This window comes from Brachycentrus maculatus, unplaced genomic scaffold (genome assembly GCF_059751285.1).
Source record: "Brachycentrus maculatus isolate JH-2025_06_01 unplaced genomic scaffold, ASM5975128v1 h1tg000336l, whole genome shotgun sequence".
Lineage (NCBI taxonomy): Eukaryota > Metazoa > Arthropoda > Insecta > Trichoptera > Brachycentridae > Brachycentrus > Brachycentrus maculatus.
This window is the reverse complement of record NW_028281085.1, coordinates 386,568-405,549: the sequence shown is the minus strand read 5'-3', so window position 1 is coordinate 405,549 and position 18,982 is coordinate 386,568. Positions and strand designations below refer to the sequence as shown.

Below are 18,982 nucleotides of genomic sequence, written 5' to 3'. Positions count from 1 at the left end.
AGTGGCGCTATTTTGTCCAGAATTTAAGAATTATCTCGGACGAAAGAGGGTGCACGCTGGATTACAGATTTTTAGTAGATATAGTAAGGAAAATTATCGAAGCAAATAATTAAAACGATATTTCTTTTTCCTGTGAACATTATTTTATCTTTATTCCAAATCTTGAGGTTATGTGTGCACGTTTCTAAGATTCTTAAGGTACATACATAATTTAAAACACATTTAACATATATATATATATATATATATATATATATATATATATATATATATATATATATATATATATATATATATATATATATATATATATATATATATATATATATATATATATATATATATATATATATATATATATATATATATATATATATATATATATATATATATATATATAATATTTAATTGTACCTCCATCGATAAGTGATCTAACCAAACGACATCATAATTTTTATTGATTTTCTTTACATGGTACTAGATTTATAACACACGAAAAACCTTTCGTAATAAAAAAGCTGGGAAATATGGTAAATATGTAATTCACAAAAATCTTAATAAGCCTTCATGTAATTTTGTAAAATACAACATGAAAAGAAAATAACTGATTGAATTTATAATAAATACGAACGATTTTCACTGTTTAATTACGTTTTATCTTAAAAAAGTTATTCATGTATTATTATTTCAACTGTTTTTATTTTTCGAAAAAAAATACGCAATTTATCAATTAAGTATGTAAATAAAAGTATTGAAAAGCGTGTCGCGTGTTTTTTTAAAAACATTATTTCGCAAGTCTGGTCAACTGGCCTTAAAAAAAAGTATTCGGAAGATATTATAACTGAAAGACATGGATAATAATTTTAATATGTCGTTCATAATATAATGTGTATCATAAATGGTATATTGTACAATACACAATAGGTACATTACAATGTTTGAACAGACTTGATTTAGCCATACAATAGTCATAATACTGTGTAAATATGTTTCGTGATGGAATATTTTGAAACTGACATAAATTAAATTTAATAAATGAAGTAAAATAGCGTGCTCAAATTTATTACAAGTACATCACACGGATGAGCTTCATATTGATACTTTTATAAGCGTGAAAATTACTGCGTGGAAAAGTTGCTAATATAATCTGCGTGAATTATTTCATTATGATGGTAAACATATCGCTCACTCCTTTCAAGAACGTCATAAATCGAAAATCGTCAATTTTCAGTTGTGCATGTTTTCGGAATGCCCAGAAAATGTACTATATCCCAGCAAAAGAGGCATATTTTTAATTTAATATTTACCCGCTACAGGGCAGAAAGTTTTGTTTTTGCATTTTGAAGAAAAGTTATTGTTTAATTATTTTTTTAAACATACTAAATATTTTTCAAATGGAGAAAAAACCTTCAGGTTTTACCTAAAAAGATCTGTAACACAGTAAAAAGTTCAATAAATGGCTTGATATTTATTTTTAATACATTGTATTATATTTTTTAAACGTTAAAAACGTTCTCCTGAAAAATCAAGTTTTTTGATTTATGACGTTCTTGAAAGGAGTGAGCGATATTATTATTTTAACATAAAAAAGTCACATATAGGAATAAAGTACAATGATGAGCATGGTGTATGTAATGTGGGCAAGGAAAGTGATTTGCTGATGAATGAAGACAAATCCAAAGTCATGGTTTTTGAAAGAGATGAATATATGATAGATCTGGATGAAAATAGTAGTGAATAGGAAATCTTTAAACAGATATATGATTTCGTCTATTTGGGAAGTGTGTTTTCTAGAGATTGAAAGATAAAGAGAGGAAAGTGAATGCTAGGAGTGAATGGTGCACTGAAATAAGGTTTCTTCAAAAACCCTTATCCGCACCCCAATGGTGCATAGGACACTGTGTCATATAAACGCAGTTTCATCTTGATTGTTTACACATGCAGGAAAGGTGATCAACCCTCCAGGGTGTGGGCATACGAAGAAGAAGAAGATGAAGAATACTAAGAAGATGATGATGATGAAGAAGAAGAAGAAGCATAAGAAGAAGAATAAGAAGAATAAGAAGAAGAAGAAGAATACGAAGAAGATGAAGAAGAAGAAGGATAAGAAGAAGAAGATGATGAAGAAGAAGGAGAAAGAAAGGAAGATGAAGAAGGAGAAGAAGAAGAAGGATAAGAAGAAGAAGATGATGAAGAAGAAGGAGAAGGAGAGGAAGAAGATGATAAAGAAGAAGAAGAAGGAGAAGGAGAGGAAGAAGATGATAAAGAAGAAGAAGAAGAAGAAGAAGAAGAATAAATTGTTGTCGACTTACGTTGGTCGCAGGCGTCTCCCTTCCAGCCGCGCGCGCAGACGCAGGCGCCGGCGACGCAGCGGCCGCGGCCGCCGCAGTCGGCCGGCAGGCAGTCGGCCTGCGGCACGTCGCACTCGGGCCCCTTCCAGCCCTCGGAGCAGTGGCACACGCCGCCGCCGTACTGCCCGTGCCCGGAGCACAGCACGGGGCACACGCCTGAGGAAGGACGGACACATTCTTACACTGGCTCTTTTGTTATTACTTTAGTGTAACATAGGATCAAAATAGCACCATTGGTCAATAAACCGAGCTAGGACACAAACGGAACGGAAGGTCTGCTGACGACGCTCAACAGTCCAGCTTTTCCTGAGGAGTCTGTGGTTTCCTCCCAGCAATGAGCAAATGCTGAAAAGTTACTGATTGGCCCACACTAGATTATACCCCCCTGTTCCCAACTTCTTCTAGTGGAACGGAAGTCATCAGTCCAGCTTCTCCTGAGGAGTTTGTCGTGGTTTTCTCCCAGCAATGAGCGAATGCTGAAAAGTTCCTGATTACTACACACTAGATTATCCCTCCTGTTCCCAACACAGATTGAAATAAAATATTTTTTAAAGAGTTAGAATAAACAAGAATTCACTCGATGATTTAAACCTTGTACACAATAAGCACGATAAATAAAAAATAAAACTCACATCACCATAGGACTAAGTATAATTCTACAAATTATTATACCTAAATTTAGTTGGAAATAAAATATACAACGAATTCCCTGTCTAAACACGAATATTCATTGTTTAAAAACAAATATGGCCAATAGCAATAGCAAAAATTCAAATTGGAATAGCAATATATTGACTAAACAAAGTGACGAATCAATTAATGAAAAAAGCAATATATTACCCTGACTACATATGTTGTTTTGGTAGTTATATTAATATTTATAATGCGGCAAATTAATTTGGGAAGGAAATAAAGATGTCACGTTCTCAGTAAATAAAGTTATCAGAAAGAAAAAAACTCAGAATATGTATTGTATTGTACAAAAAGGTTCTAAAAATCATTTAACCCCTAAAGCATTCAAAATAAACATTCATTGTCATATAAAGCGTAGAGCTACAATGAACTTGTAAATTTTAATACGTATATTACTACCAATACATCATTTTGGTAGCGATATTGGTATTTAAATTCGTCAAATAAAATTGAAAAAGAAATAGAGATATTATACTCTCAGTAAGAACAGCCAATAATCAAGTTGTCAGAATAATTGACAGAAAAAAACCCCAGAATATTGTATTGTACAAAACGTTTCTAAAAAACATTTAACCCCTAAAACAATGAATGACAATGAATGGTTATATTCACTGTCATATCCTACTCCAAAGATTGAATTTAAACTAGTGAACGAGATTGTGTTTGTAGAGCTACAATGAACTTGTAAATTTAAGCTGAAATGATAACATCTTGAACCAGATTGTAGGCATTCAATAAGCTGACATGTGTAAGAGATGCATTGTTGCTTTTGTGTTGACTTAATAAACAACATTGTTATAAGCAATAACAATTTGTGTTAACATCACATCGTCAGGCATCCCTAACGACCACGGTTTCCATTCAACATGGCGTAAATAATCAACTGTCGTAAAATATTAAGGAAAAAATGATACGTCATGGGGTGTGACGTGTGGAAGTAAATTATATTTAACAGGTCGAATAAAATATTCATTCCTTCTACCGATAATTCCAGAACTATTAAAACCATTGAATAATGAGTTTGAAATATAATAAAATAATAAGGATGAAAGTAGAGTTAACGCTGTTGGAATGCGGTCTCTCGGACGAATGTGTGGAAAAATCATTGTATGACAGAATTTTAAACGAAGATATGAGAACAAGGGTTAATTGAAAAGATTAAGAAGAGTTCTTTAAGGTGGTATGGACATGTGGATCGAATGGATAGCGAGGGAATAACTAAGAAAATATACATGGCGAATGTGAGCAGGAGAACAGAACGAGGACGGCCGAAAAAGACTTGGCACGATCAGATCAATCAGAACCTAAAATTTGGTGATGTCGAAAGTTTGCGTAATCGGAAGATGTATGTATGACTAGATGTATGGATGTGAAGGAAGCGAGGAGTGTTATGTCAGGACCGAAGAGTGTGGCGTTCCATCCTCTCTGCCTACCCTTGCGGGGATATGGGGGGATGGTAGTAGAAGTAGTAGTAGTAGTAATAATAAGTTTTATAAAGGTTTAAAAGGGTTTTAAGACAATTGCCCGCTGTAGTACGAATATCAAAAAAAAGGACTATCGAACAGTAAATTACGTTCAATTAAAAAGTATTTCTGACTTAGCTCTAGAGCGGAAAAATTCTACAGATTTATCACAGTAAATTTAATTTCATCGCGCAAATAACGAAATACGTTCGGTTCTGAAAAATTATTAGTATCGTATATATTCTCGGTGGATTCAATTTTCACCAGGCGACATCCCCGAAGGTTATTTTTTTTACGATGGGCCGAAGGGCGTCCGTGTGGGGTTAATTAGGTAAATTGAAATTTACAGCGCGTATCTGGCAACACTAAACCGATCAATGACCAGAGAGGGTGCGAGTAGTATATGAATCGAATTGGGTCCTGGTTGTTTTATATATTCACTGATATATAATATAATGTGTACAAACAGAGTCACTCCAATTTTCTCATAAAAAAAATAACACTACCATCAATTTAATAAAAAATATTTGAATTTTTGACTATACCGGTTTTCTTATATATATTTCTAGGGAGGATACAAATGAACTGTTGGAAAAACGAAAAAAAACTATTCCTTAGGACAAAGAATGATGAATACTGTCATAATAATTACATATTTCAAATATAAATCACCCCAAAAGTTTGAATGACTGATTTTAGTAACCTTACTAATAAAATAAGCATTTGTTTTAAAATCATTTAAAATGAAATTTAGATATAAAACATATTGAATTTGAAATTTTTTAAAAATCCGTGCCATTAACTTTTCGAGTATAAAATAAACCTTTTTTCTCCGAGTAAGTAGGTATGTCGTGTGTTCTGAACGCACCATCTTTAAAAACCTCTTTGCCTATAAAAATGCCTACTTTGCTAATGTTTTACTATTTTAAATTTTCAAACACAGTTTGAAAATTCCCCTCGCAAGGCAAGCGGACACAAAAACAAACAAATTTAGTACAATCACAAAATAATTGACACTACAAAATGAAGGTGATGTTATTTAATCGATATCACCCTATCCAGAAAAGGAGATATTATAACTGAGCTGTAGAAAAAATATTTTTGTATTTAAGGATGTACTTACTTTTAGAGCAATCCTTTCCTTGAAATCCATCGATGCAGTCACATTTTCCGAGGTAACAGGATCCGCGGCCTGAACAATCATTAGGACAGGAGTTGCTAGTTCCTTCCGCTTCCGAAACAATCAATTCTACGTAATGGGGTTGCAACTCGTCATTGTAGACCGAAAGAAACCATCTACCCGTGTCCAGATACTGCAAGAGACTAACATTCATCATCATGCTCTCCGGCATAGCGGATCTCTTCGCTATCATGTGCTGATCAATAGAGAACTGTAAATCGATCGTAGGCCTCGGTTCGGACGCTCCGATAATGGCAAAGTTCGAATCATCATCTTTAGGGGTGAAATTGGACAAATCGTCGGATCTGGAGTAAAATGGTCCTTTGCGATCCCCATCAGACAATATTCTATCCGTTCCATCGTAGCTTTCCAGAATACTCCTTAAAATATCGGATTTGGTCGATTTGTTTGAATGGGTAGAAGCTCTGTTGACGCTGTGTGTCTCTGCAGATTTTTGATCTTCGGCGCTTCTTCGCTTTCTTCTCAGCCTGTGATCGACACGTCCTCCCCTGACGAATTCTACGAAATCGTACTGCGTCACGCTAGGGACTACGTTTCTTCTCCCGTAAACCGCGAAGTTGGCACCCCAGGGTAGAGTGAAGTTGAGGCGTACGTAAGCGGGTTGCTTGTTGCGAAACTCCGAGTTCCAGAACTGGAAGGGTGGAATGGTGTAAGAGTGGACCACGTCAAAGTCTCTCAGCTCCAGCGTAGGAGGCCAGTGTTGGGCTTGCGTCTGCTGTTGAGGGAGATGCGGCGCGGCTAAAGTGGTTGCCGATCTTTCTGACGCTAATGTCGCCGCAGATTCTGCAAAAAATGGTAACGGTTATTATAACAATCATTATGAATAAATCAGTGGTTAGAATGTAGGAAATAAATACATAATAATAATACCTTCTGTGGGAGTTTGCGTAGACTGAGAGTCTTGTGTCATTTGGTCGTGGGTCACAGCCTTCACATCTTGAACTAGGATGCAGTTATTTGTTGAATCTACGTTGGACTTCATAGACGATAAGGCTGAAACAAAAATATAATATTTAAAATCCATAAAGACGATATCATCAATTTAGAACCATTTAAATAAAAGAAAAATATGGACTGGGGGTGCGAGGGCCGATAAATAAATACTCACAAAAAGGGAAGGATATTTTATTTCGGAATATAAAAATTCTTCGATAAATGAGAATATTTTTACGGAGTATGACCTCCAATAATATCTTTCATCCTCTTTATGAAGGGTGAAAACCGAAATCAGCCGAATTCGGGTAATGAAAATAAGCAGGGGCAAAAATTGATATTAAAATTTCACGACCGCGTTCCGGGTTCAAAAACAAGCGAGCGAATAAACACGAATGGAAGTCGGCTCTTATTATGCTCAACCCAATCACACCTCGTCTTCCTTCCTTTTTCAACACAAAAAATGAGGATTCTCATTAGAACCGCACATTCCCGTTGAATATTTTACGTTTACATTTCGCGGTTAGGTAAATGAGAGAAATAAAAAAAGCGGCGCGGAAAGGAGGTGAATTGAAAATGTGAAAATGCTTCAGCTTTAAAGGGGGCTACTGAAACAAGTGAGAGAAGTGTCGAGAGGAGAGCGGTGAACATAGAACGGAGAGTTCAGCGGGAGAACTCCATGGCAGGAGAGATTCGGAGGCATTTTTATATTACTCTCTACAATACTCTCGTGGGAACGAAACAAATTCTGAGTTATGGCACGTTTTATAGGGAAATCTCCTTTGTACTGATATATGGTACACACCACCGCGCAACGGTTTGAAGGGTGTTGAAAGTAGTTCACTGGGAATTATCGAAATAAACGCTATCGAGAGCACTTTTTGTGGTACGCTCCACTGAAAATATCACCCCCATTCGCTTAGAAATAGGTATAACATAAAAAAAACTCAAATATTAAGTTGAATCGTGTGTATCGAAGTCGTTACAAAAAAATATTACATTATTTCATGCTAAAAATTCATCTCAATCTGCAACACACTTGCGGTCTCATGGGGTTAATGACATTTATATGTTTATGTCAGGAATAAAATGGGTTATGTCCAGGGTATCTAAAAGAGTGGTGTATTCTAGACGAATTGGTTGCTCACGCTTCGTTCGGTTACAACAACTGTCATAGGTAAGGTGATCTTATCAGCTCGCAACCAGAACGCAGACGTTTTATTTTATGCGTGTGTTGAAATAGTATGATTTGAAATATATCACAGATTTATTTCGTAATGTACTTGTATAAGAAATATTAAATGCAATTAATGCTAAATGAATTTACAATATTTAAAAAAATATTTTTAGTTTATAATAAACTAAAAGTATTGTGTTTTTTAGTCAGAATTTGAATCCGGAATATCTTCAATGACAATCAAATATTAATTAAAAACAGGCAAAACGAAAAAAAATATAACCAGCAAATAATATCGGGTTTATATATGCCCAACTTTTTTCTACCTTTCAATCGTCCCTAGTAATAAGAATATTGAAAAAAGTTACAATAATGTATTTCGAAAAGGTTACTTTACTCGAGCATTATTAAAAAGAAATAAGCGATCCGTATAAACTGAAGCGAACGTGTCTTAAAACACTTGCATAATATTTATCGTAAAAGTTTCTAAATACGAGGATTACTTTTGAATCCCTCCTCCCCGAAGACGCACACGAGCGGGGGTCACCAGTACTGGCGCCACCAACACTCTCGCGAGGCGTGTACATACACAACCTCCAGCGGGAGGGGCGATCGATTATACATTAAGGACTATTGCTCTGAATTAATAACAGACGCAGCAAACACGCGTGTTATGTGTATCCGCTGTTTGAACGCTTCATCCGGCGCGATTCACGTGTTTACCCGGCATGCTCCGCGCGTTTCGTGTGTGGAGAAGGTCGCTTATAAGCGATCCGAATGGCGCTTCGAACGAGGGACTGCTTTATGAGGGGTTGTTCACCAAATCCTCTATAAATAAAACAATTCTAAACGGAAAAGCTCGCAACGTATTCCCGCCAGGAGAATGCGGAATATAAATGTTTTATTTTTCTTTCGCTGAACCAACACACGCCGCGCGAATAGGCAGGTATTCTTGAATACACCCTACAAATTGAATCTCCACTTAATATACTTTTTAAAATGAAGCAAAAAATTACTTTTCTTATTCGAAAACATAGAATGATATATTCTATTCTCAATATTATTAATATTCAAAGCATTTACATAGTTAGTCATTTTTGCTTATTTTTTTTTTAATGTTAATGATATTAGTATAAAACCAGTCACCGAGATTTTTATGTCTACCAGTTTCGAGACGTACCCGTCTCTTCGTCAGGACAATCAGTACCACAGCATGCAAACAATACTACCCTTCATGATTTATTAATTAAGTAAGGAAAACAGAATCAAGCTTAAATCACTGTTGCACGAAATGTTTGCTAGGCGATTTCTTCATTAACAACTTAAGTTAACAGGTCACAATAAAGAATTTTGACGTGAAATATTGATGGAAAACTATGAAACCTCGAGGCCTTTAGCAACGATAAGACTGTTATACGAGTGAGTTTGTATATTTTTCCATTTCGCGATATTTTTATGAATACCCCTTACAACTTTTTGTACTGGTCTGAATGATTGATTTTTTTATGCTGTTCAATGATTCTTCGCTGGGAAAGAACGGGATATTTGAATGATTTTTGATTAATGTACACGGGGCTTTCGATTTAGACGTCTTATTTCTGTAAATTCGGAGAGTGATGGCATCGTTTATCGAATATTTGCATATTGCATTAGTAAAACAAAACGAAATTTAGACAAGAATATAAAAAAATGAGTACAAATAATTCGACGTTTTTAATACACACACACATACATAAAAAATCTAGATGTAACTCCTTCAAAACATAGAATTTGTAACCAATAATTTGGACAGACTCAATATATTGGAAATTCAATATTATTTCTGTTAGAGATTGCAATTATTATTTCAAAATTGGTTCGTGGATGAATTGAACACATTAACGACTTCATTTAGCCAAAATCTTTATTATCAAGTTTTCTCGAAAATAGAGTTAGTTTTTAATCTGAAATTATCATAGCCAAAATGGTCATCTGTTCGGGAATAAGTGGGTTAACAGCTATGACCTCGTTTTCTTAATACGATGTGTATATAACTACATATGAGATGTGGTGGGCTAGGACCGTCTTATGAAGTGATAGAATGATTTATTAAGGATACAAATACTTAACAGTGTAATATATCCGGTGGGAACATATGAGTATCATCGTGTACACACTATTATGCAAAAACAATAGTAAGTTTAACGCATTTACTAGTGCAAGTAATATTAAAACTATATTTCGTATATTTAATACTTGTTCACAAATCTGGATTACCTCCAATTATAGGAGTTATTTTAAACTAGCCTATGACGGTCGTAAGCCCCGTAAATGCTTAGACTTCCATATTCTTCTCCATCTATGTTGAGATGTCAAAAAAAGAAAAAAAATAACGCTAAAAAGCTTTCATAAATAAAAAATCAATTCAAGGAATCGTAAATCGCGTTTTGTTTTATGTTTAATTAATTCTTTTATTGTCAGTAAGGCCGTAAATAAAAATGGTTTCGGGTGGTAATTTTAAGATTCGGGTAAGAAAAAATGTTAAATTTACTAAACCTTTCCACTCTAACCATTTTTTTTCATAAATGATTAGCTACTCTGATAAAAAAATGCGACGTTTTTCTACCATTAAAATAATTTTTTTGGTTCCCTAATATTTGGACACTCTGTCTGGCAATTCGTATGACCATGTTAATTAAGATTAACTGTATTTATCCGAAATATTTTTTGGGTGAAAGAGAAATCAGTGATTAAAGTTATACCTGCGCCGGGCCAGACATTGTGGCCCACGGAACTGCCTGCTAGAATCATACAGGCCAGATGTCTGGCCTACAGAGTGGTTAGAGTAAATGTTACCTGCAAAGTAGGCAAGCATGGACGCCAGCACCACCGCGACCAGGATCATGGCGATGGAGAAGCACTTCCACGAGCACCGGTGCTGGCAGCGCTTGTCGATGTGGAAGCGCGAGGGCGAGTAGGGCGCGCAGTGCGCCGGGGTGGCGCCGCGCCCGCGCAGCGGGAAGCCGGGCATGCCCAGCGCGCCGCCCGACGAGCTCATCGTGCCCATGGCGCCCATCGTGCCGCCGCCGCCCGAGCTCATTGTGCCCATGCCGCCCATGCCGCCCATGCCACCCATCGTGCCCATGCCGCCCTGCAGCTGCGATGGCGTCAACCTGCGCAAGAGCAAACAAATCATATAAATATATTTATTTTGAATTTCATTACTTGATTCGGCAGTCACTTTATGGTAAAATCTATCCATTTTAAATTAATGTTTTACTCAGTAAATACCACTATTTCTTAAAATCTACTGTGACACGTGTTTCGATGCATTCCGCATCATTTTCAAACACCGTATTTATTTTTATTTTTTTACTAACTAACCATTATAACCGACATATATTAAAATAACACCTGTTTTTCATAACCAATACAGATTAAAATAAATCCGTTAAATGTTCCATTAACATTGTACATAATAAGCAAGATCAATAATAATAATAAATTTGGATAATTTATTTAGTGCCATTTTCAAAAAATTGAAAAGGAGGTAAAGTATATGATTTAGCAAACAAATGCGTTTTATTCTTTTTTTTAAAGTTTTTTACATAAGAACATCTCCTTTCACTATTTATAACTACTGATATTTATAAGCATTTCATGCCATCTGGCCCGCAACAGCAAAGGCACGCCCGCCAAATTAAATTCGCTGGTTGCGAGCTGGTAAGATCACTTTACCCATAGCTATTTTTGTAGCCGATCTAAGCTTGAAACGTCTATCAACCAATTTGTTTGGAATGCACAGATCTTAAAGCTACTCCATAAATGCAATTCACATCTAAAAAATAACTATCACAGGGGTAGGCAGAGAGAATAGAATGCCACACCAATCTGTTGTTGCAAACAGTATTAGCCTGTTCCACATATATGCATTTCCTCATATATACCCGCCGATTATTCCGACTTGACCTGACCACTTTTAAATACTCTTGATTAGATTATACCAAGTTAAATGCGGGGCTTGTTAATAGCTAATGAAAGCTTTCCCAATCCAACCATTGATGGATCCAGTGAACTCAGTGTATAATAATATATGTAGGAGTTACAAAAAAATTGTGGTGTGATTGTCAATCATGGTTAAAATGGTGAATCTCGTACGTGTGGAAAGTGATCACTTGACCAGTCCTTAACCATTAACCATTAACCCTGTAAATATCTAGACTTCCATGTTATTTTTTATCTATGTTGAGATGTCAAAAATGTATTTATAATTTTTCAATACGTATTTTACAATAATTGATTTCGGGATTTATTCATAACTGACCACAAAAACTCTTCGCATGAATTTTGATTCCAGTGTTGAAAGGCTCTATTGATATTCAATCGTTGATTGCGATTGCGAACAACAATGAAGCCATCAAACACTGTTGAAAAGGATTTTTTTTGTTGTATTTATTTCCTCTGTATGCATTACCCACCGTTCGGCCGCCGCCCGACGCGATCAGCGTACCGTTTTTCAACCCTTTGGCTACCAGGACATAAAGGGTAACTTTGCTAGACATACCGCGATTTCAACATTAATAATTGATAAACAAAATGTATTCGATACTTTATAGACACTCTGTACCATTGTTGAAATATATCTGATTTAAATTCATCTTCGGTGCGACGAAAATATCTTTCGGAGTTAAGTCAACTACATGTATGCAACCTTATACAAGATCGACTAACAAGTAAATGATGCTCGCTTAATGTCCACCTACTTTTTAATACTGGAAATACTCACTCTTAATACTGGAAATCAGACGACCTACCTACTTAATTGATGACATCCGGTATTGAAAGGAACAGAGCAGGGGTGTGAGTAATTAATGAAAAAAATAGTTATGCACTTAATATTTATAATTATTTGTATAAATTTATTGTATATTATTGATTAACCCTGAGACGTGAGATCGTATCTTTTTCAAGAATATCACAGCTTTACACAACTTACTTTTCGTGGAAACAAAATTTGTTTTTAATTAATGTTTTACTTAGTAAATACCACTATTTCTTAAGATCTACTGTGACACGTGTTTCGATGCATTCCGCATCATTTTCAAACACCGTTGAAAATGACGCGGAATGCATCGAAACACGTGTCACAGTAGATCTTAAGAAATAGTGGTATTTACTAAGTAAAACATTAATTAAAAATGGATAGATTTTACCACAAAGTGACTGCCGAATCAATTAATAAAATTTGTTTATTGTACTTTGTTTTTTTCGTTTCTTATTATTTTTTCTTAAGTATTTTTGTAACCGAAATTTTTGTAATTTATATATTTAATTGGAAGATAAAAATGATCATTTTATTCTGAATATCGATTATAACTAATTGAAGAAAAAAATATACAATATGAATCGAAAATTTTAAGGAATCCCTAATAAACTGCCAAAATGTATCTGATACTTTTATAAATCATGACGTCAGATCCGACGGATCCGGTATTTTTGACAAGAGTATAGAAAGTCAATATATTGAATTTCGGTAGCCGAAGGGTTGATAAATACGTTCATATTTTCAACATCATATAGATTTATACAAAAAGCTTCATGATTTGTTTTTTAATCCGCCTAAACGCCCCGGGCGGAGGTTTACCCGTTTCACTCGCACCCTAGGCAGGAAGAGCTGACGACCGGGCATGGATCAGGGAACCCCCGGGGTGATCTTGCAAGTACATGGAATTTTAAATCGCACACTGCATTATTAGCCGGCTCATTCGTCATACACCCCTGGTAATATTTGTATCGCAGCCCCCTTTCGTCGGGCTAGTTTGTCAATTTGTGACATTGGATGTTAGGCTATGCTCTGGTTGTGACATCCTCATATTTACTCGATTCTATTCGGATAAACACAATCAAAAGACTTTTTTGTAATAGTTACAGTACCTTGGTTTTATGAAGGGTGCTGATATTTGAAGGGCTAGGCGAAAATTTCGTCTAATTCGCCAGAATATAACTACGAGTACATTGATCAATTCATGTTTTCTTGCTTCTAAGTAACTCAAAATTCTCACTTATTATGTTCTAACGCCTGTCGATTTTCATTTATTGTCGATGTCAAAGGATGGAAGAATTCAATATTTCCGAATAAAAATAAAGTTTATTTCGACATAATGTTCATAAAGTCGACACCTGTCTCCTAGTATGCAAAATGATTTAAAAATAATCATACATACAGTTTATAAGGGTCAGTGATAAATAAAAAGCTAACTTAATTCAACCATAGATACTGCCGAGAACTTACATATTAAAGAATGTGAAAATTATAGAATATATATTGTATGTACATATTCCAAAAAATATAATTCGTGGTAAATGGGGATGGTGAATGTTACACGGTATTTATTACTTTTGATCACTTTAGAGATCTTTTAGTTTATACTTTAAAGATTCTAGGGCAATTTCCGACTTTTCTTATTAATAATTTTAACGATGTCTGTAGGACACAACTCTAAAATTAGACTTAGCTTAACACGTGGTGTTTGAAAATGCCGCAGAATGCATCGAAACACGTGTGATAATATTTTTTTAGAAATAGTGGGTTAATACCCAGTAAAACTTATATTGAAAATGGATATGTTGATATTACAAAAAAAATGAAAATTTTGTGAAGTAAATTAAAATTATTTTTACAGTGATAAATATGTAAAAATAATAATATGTAGTAATAAATATGGGAAAATAACAGTCGTTGTTTTCCCTTGTTCTGTAAACGACTTGTTTAGCGAAGTTACGTAGGGAAATGAAGGTATTGTACACAGTGAAACGGTACAAATTAGTTGCAATGCAGATATGAAATGCACGTCGACATGCCGACCTCTGCAACCGACACGTGAATTGTCGGTTAGAACAAGAGTGATGTATTCCGTAGGTACGGAGCTCAATCTGGCCGGGATTATTGTCTGAATGGGTTATCCTATGCAGTGTTCGCATAAATAGGCCCCGGGCTTTTGTCATTTAAAGTTGAGCGGCGCAGGGAAACTTGGGGAGAATGATTCAATTTGGGCGGGAATCGCCGAGTACCGGGCTCGCGGCGCCCGACATTTTCCAATATGACTTTGCAAAAAATTAGAAAGGCCGAGCTTTTAAATACAGGAAATTAATTTAGCTACGACGATTTTTTCTCCGCTTTTTATTACGCTGTATTCTAAACCTGTGGTCTTATATATTAAAACAAACAAGAGAGCATAGTCATACAGTGATGAAAATAACAACATCAAAAATCAACATGGATTTTTAAAGGTTCGCATTGCATAATTATTTTGTTCACCTCCATAGTGTAGTGGTAAGGGTTTTTAGAAACTGTAAGTCCCATGTTCGATTTCCAGGTGGACATAATAGATATTAATGATTTTCACTCTCATGTTTATTTCATAAGACCATGGACGATTCCAAGAAGCGCAGGACTTGTCATGCATTTACCTTCATGCAATGAACAATCAAAACTGTAGAAAAAAACAGTCTAATACGATTTATCCCTAATCTAGTATATCTTCTTCCTTTTTCCATCCTAACTAATTGTCTATGTAGTCTGTTGGGGTCGGCTCTCCTCATCCTCAGGCTGTAGGTCCTTCTGTCTTAGACAACGTCACCTAGGCCATGATAGGCCTATTATGTTTCCTTTCTGCAGCATCCATGAAGTCTTTGGTCTTCCTTTATATGTTATTCTAGGAAGATCCACGGCGATTGCCTGGTTCACGATACGTTCAGGTTCTCTGCGTCCTATGAGCCCATACCATCTCAATTGACTTTCTTCTACCTCACAATTGATGTCATGTACACCCAGGCTTCCACGAATGCGGGAACTAGTATATATTGAAGGCATATCAACAGAACGCCAGTCCTTGACATATTTATAAATCTTTAATGTACAATATAACATACGTATATTTTACGTTATATACTCGTACGATTTTTTATCCTTTAAAGGTTACGTGTAAGACGTTTTACAACTATGTATATATATAATAGAAGACTCATTATAAATGTGAGCAAGTCTCTCCCACATGTTTGTTCATTAATAACTAGCTATACATAGCCACGCGTTGCTGTGGCTCAGTAAGGTTAATTGGAAAATAATGAAAAGGGAACGCACACACTTCTTAAATGTTTAATTTCACAATCCTTGTGAGTTTACGATATCAAAGCAACTTTCAAGAAACACGCTCTTCACCATGAACAATGTTTTTAAGTATTGCGTATGTGGCTGTCATGGTCAACAGATGGAGCTGCCATTGCGGTAAAAATGTTTTTATCTGTAACTGGTAAAAAACACCTGTCGAAGGTATTCGAACACAACGTTGTGTCAAAAATTTAAAGTAATCGGTGAACAAGTTTAGGAAATTAAAGATTTCTAACAAACTAACAATTTCATATTTGTTTATAAAAATACGCGCGTATTTGAATGCAACGTTATGTTAAGTAATCGGTGTGTAACTTTAGGAATTTTAAGATTCTGAGCCAATGTTTACATTTTTGTTTGTCGTTATAAAATTGCTTTGCTTTGATTTTAAAATTGTTTGGCATATTGAATAGGGATATCAATAAGTTAAAAACAATATGCTCAAAAGTTTGATTTACAATGTGTCCATATCAGAATTGAAAAGTTTTTCGAATTTAATCAAAATTTAAGTGAGTATTTTGGAATATAACATATGTACATATCGCTCACTCCTTTCAACAACGTTATATATATAAAAAACTTAATTTTTCAGGAGATATAATAAAATGTATTAAAAATAAATATCAAGCCACTTTTTGAACTTTTTACTGTGCAATAGATCTTTTTAGGTAAAACTTGAATGTTTTTTCTCCATTTGAAAAATATTTAGAATATTCGAAAAAAATAATTAAACAATACCTTTTTTTCAAAATGCAAAAACGACACTTTCTGTCCTGTAGCGGGTAAATATTAAGTTAAAAATATGCCGTTTTTGCTGGAATGTAGTACATTTTCTGTGCATTCCGAAAACATGCACAACTGAAAATTGACGATTTTTGATTTTTGACGTTGTTGAAAGGAGTGAGCGATATGTATGTGAATTTGTTAGTATTTTAAAGTGAATATTGATGATTAAGATATTCATATTTGCGCGAAAACTTCCGTCGCCAGTTCGTCGCCAGCAACAAATTAAGCGGATACATATATTACAGATTGGAAGTGAAGGTATGTGTGTGAGTGTGTGTGTGTGTGTGTGTCGGAACGTCGATGGCTGTAACGGAGAGCACTGATGAGCAGTATTATGTTGACAGCGCCAACCAATCAGCGACCATTGTATAAAACTTGGGATGTTATTATGGAAATGAGAGTCACACACCCCCTCCCCCTCACAGTCCACCCCATACTGCGACGGGAGGGATGCGAAATATTATATCACAGGGTTGTAGATGATATACTTCCGTATTTGAAGTTTTGATGTTATTTAGATTGTAACCTTGTATGTGATCTTACAGTAGCGAAAAACATGTGAATGCATTACACTAAAAATAAAAATATATCTTTAAAAATCAAGAGAACTCTAAAATATTATAGACAAGTATTTTTTTACTGATTAAATACCTTATGCTAGTGTTGATAACATAACTTTTACTTTTGGATTTTTACATCTAATGAAACTGACATTTTAAACTAGCTGTCGATTTGTAATGTTAGGATGTCAAAATATTTTTTTTAGCAATTAAAAGTACCTACCTATAGTTAAAGATATTTATTTTCAATATTGAAGTTTTGGATAAATATTAGAATCTTGTCATCATCAGGGTTTATGTACTAAATTCTAAAACATTGAAATACTCGTAGTTAGTTTATGGTTAATTACCTTTCCCTTACGATACCAATAAAAAGTGTACCAATAAATAGTGGTTAAAACAAAGTTATTTTATTTTATAAAGTTTATAAAATGTGCCACAAAGTATCTGCGAAAAACATTCATGAAAAAAAAATCCTGGTAGTTTTATTATTATGTAGTTTATGCGTTTGCTTTAATACTTACTAAAAATTAACAGTGTGCTTCGTAAACCATTGAAAGTTGCCCTGCCCCACCGCATTCCCAGATCTGATGCAGAAGCGTCTAGGCTTCGTGGCAGACCTTCTCTTGCTAAGCATTTTTTGTTTTTGTTTTAATGAAGTAAGTTGCGAAAATCAAAGAAAATATTAAAGCAAATTGAATTCGAAAAAGAGAAACAAAATCTGTACCTACTCGTAGAACAGTCTAAGGCAACGGTGCAGCGTCAAAAATTGTATCGCCGACGGGACGACAGAGCTCAAGCTAACCCAACAATTTATTTGATTAAACTTTCATTGTGTCGTTATTGAAAGTAATTGAGGCGGATCCAACGGACAATGGACAAGCCGGGGCAGAATTGTGAGCTGGATAGATACCGGGGACGGTTGGACACTCGTCCTTTTGCGGCAGGATTGATCTCTTTAATTGAATTTGCCGAACGTGACGCAACGACGCCAATTGACTAAGTGAACCTCTCGAGTGCGCGACTGCCGGTGGAAGAAATGCCCCATGATCTCGCTTGATCAAAAGGTTAAACGGATTGAATCCAGCAACAAAATCATAAATCTCAAATGACACGGATAAGATAAATGCACTCCGAAGAGCGTGAGATATTTTAATACAGTAAAACCTCGAAATAACGGACTAATTGAGGCGTGTTGCTCGTTAAAGCCGAAAGTCCGTTGTATAAAAATATGTTTAAAAAAAAAATATTTTTTTTTAAATATGAAAACTGTATTTAGATATAAATAAACAATATAAAACACAAACAAAATTCTATTTATTGTCTTTGGACACTCGTCGTGAAGTGATATTGCTGTTCGATATCGAAGCGATTGCTATCGGTTAGCCTGCTTAAAAAAAAATTGTTTGCACTCTTGAAGTTTTGAAACATAATTTGTAATTATCATGGCCACTATAAATTGTTCATATGCGGCGACACTTAAATTTAAGCCCGTATGTATGATATTAACAATATATTTATAACCCAAAATGAGAAATAGGAATTACTCGTCGGAAATATTATATATATCGCTCACTCCTTTCAAGAACGTCATAAATCAAAAAACTTGATTTTTCAGGAGAACGTTTTTAAAGTTCAAACATAAAATACAATGTATTAAAAATAAATA

General features: G+C 34.9%; 1 protein-coding gene across 2 annotated transcripts in view; it reads right to left on the bottom strand.

Moving 5' to 3' along the window:
* Window positions 1–18,982, bottom strand: part of Ten-a (Teneurin-a transmembrane protein) — a 136,567-nt gene that overhangs the window by 36,312 nt on the left and 81,273 nt on the right. For both annotated transcript variants that reach the window (XM_088269037.1, XM_088269038.1), the window contains exons 2-5: window positions 10,654–10,970; window positions 6,579–6,701; window positions 5,631–6,491; window positions 2,313–2,507 (exon numbers count right to left, since the gene is read on the bottom strand). In XM_088269037.1, coding sequence (XP_088125163.1) covers window positions 2,313–2,507; window positions 5,631–6,491; window positions 6,579–6,701; window positions 10,654–10,970 — 1,496 coding nt within the window. The remainder of the gene's footprint in view (window positions 1–2,312; window positions 2,508–5,630; window positions 6,492–6,578; window positions 6,702–10,653; window positions 10,971–18,982) is intronic.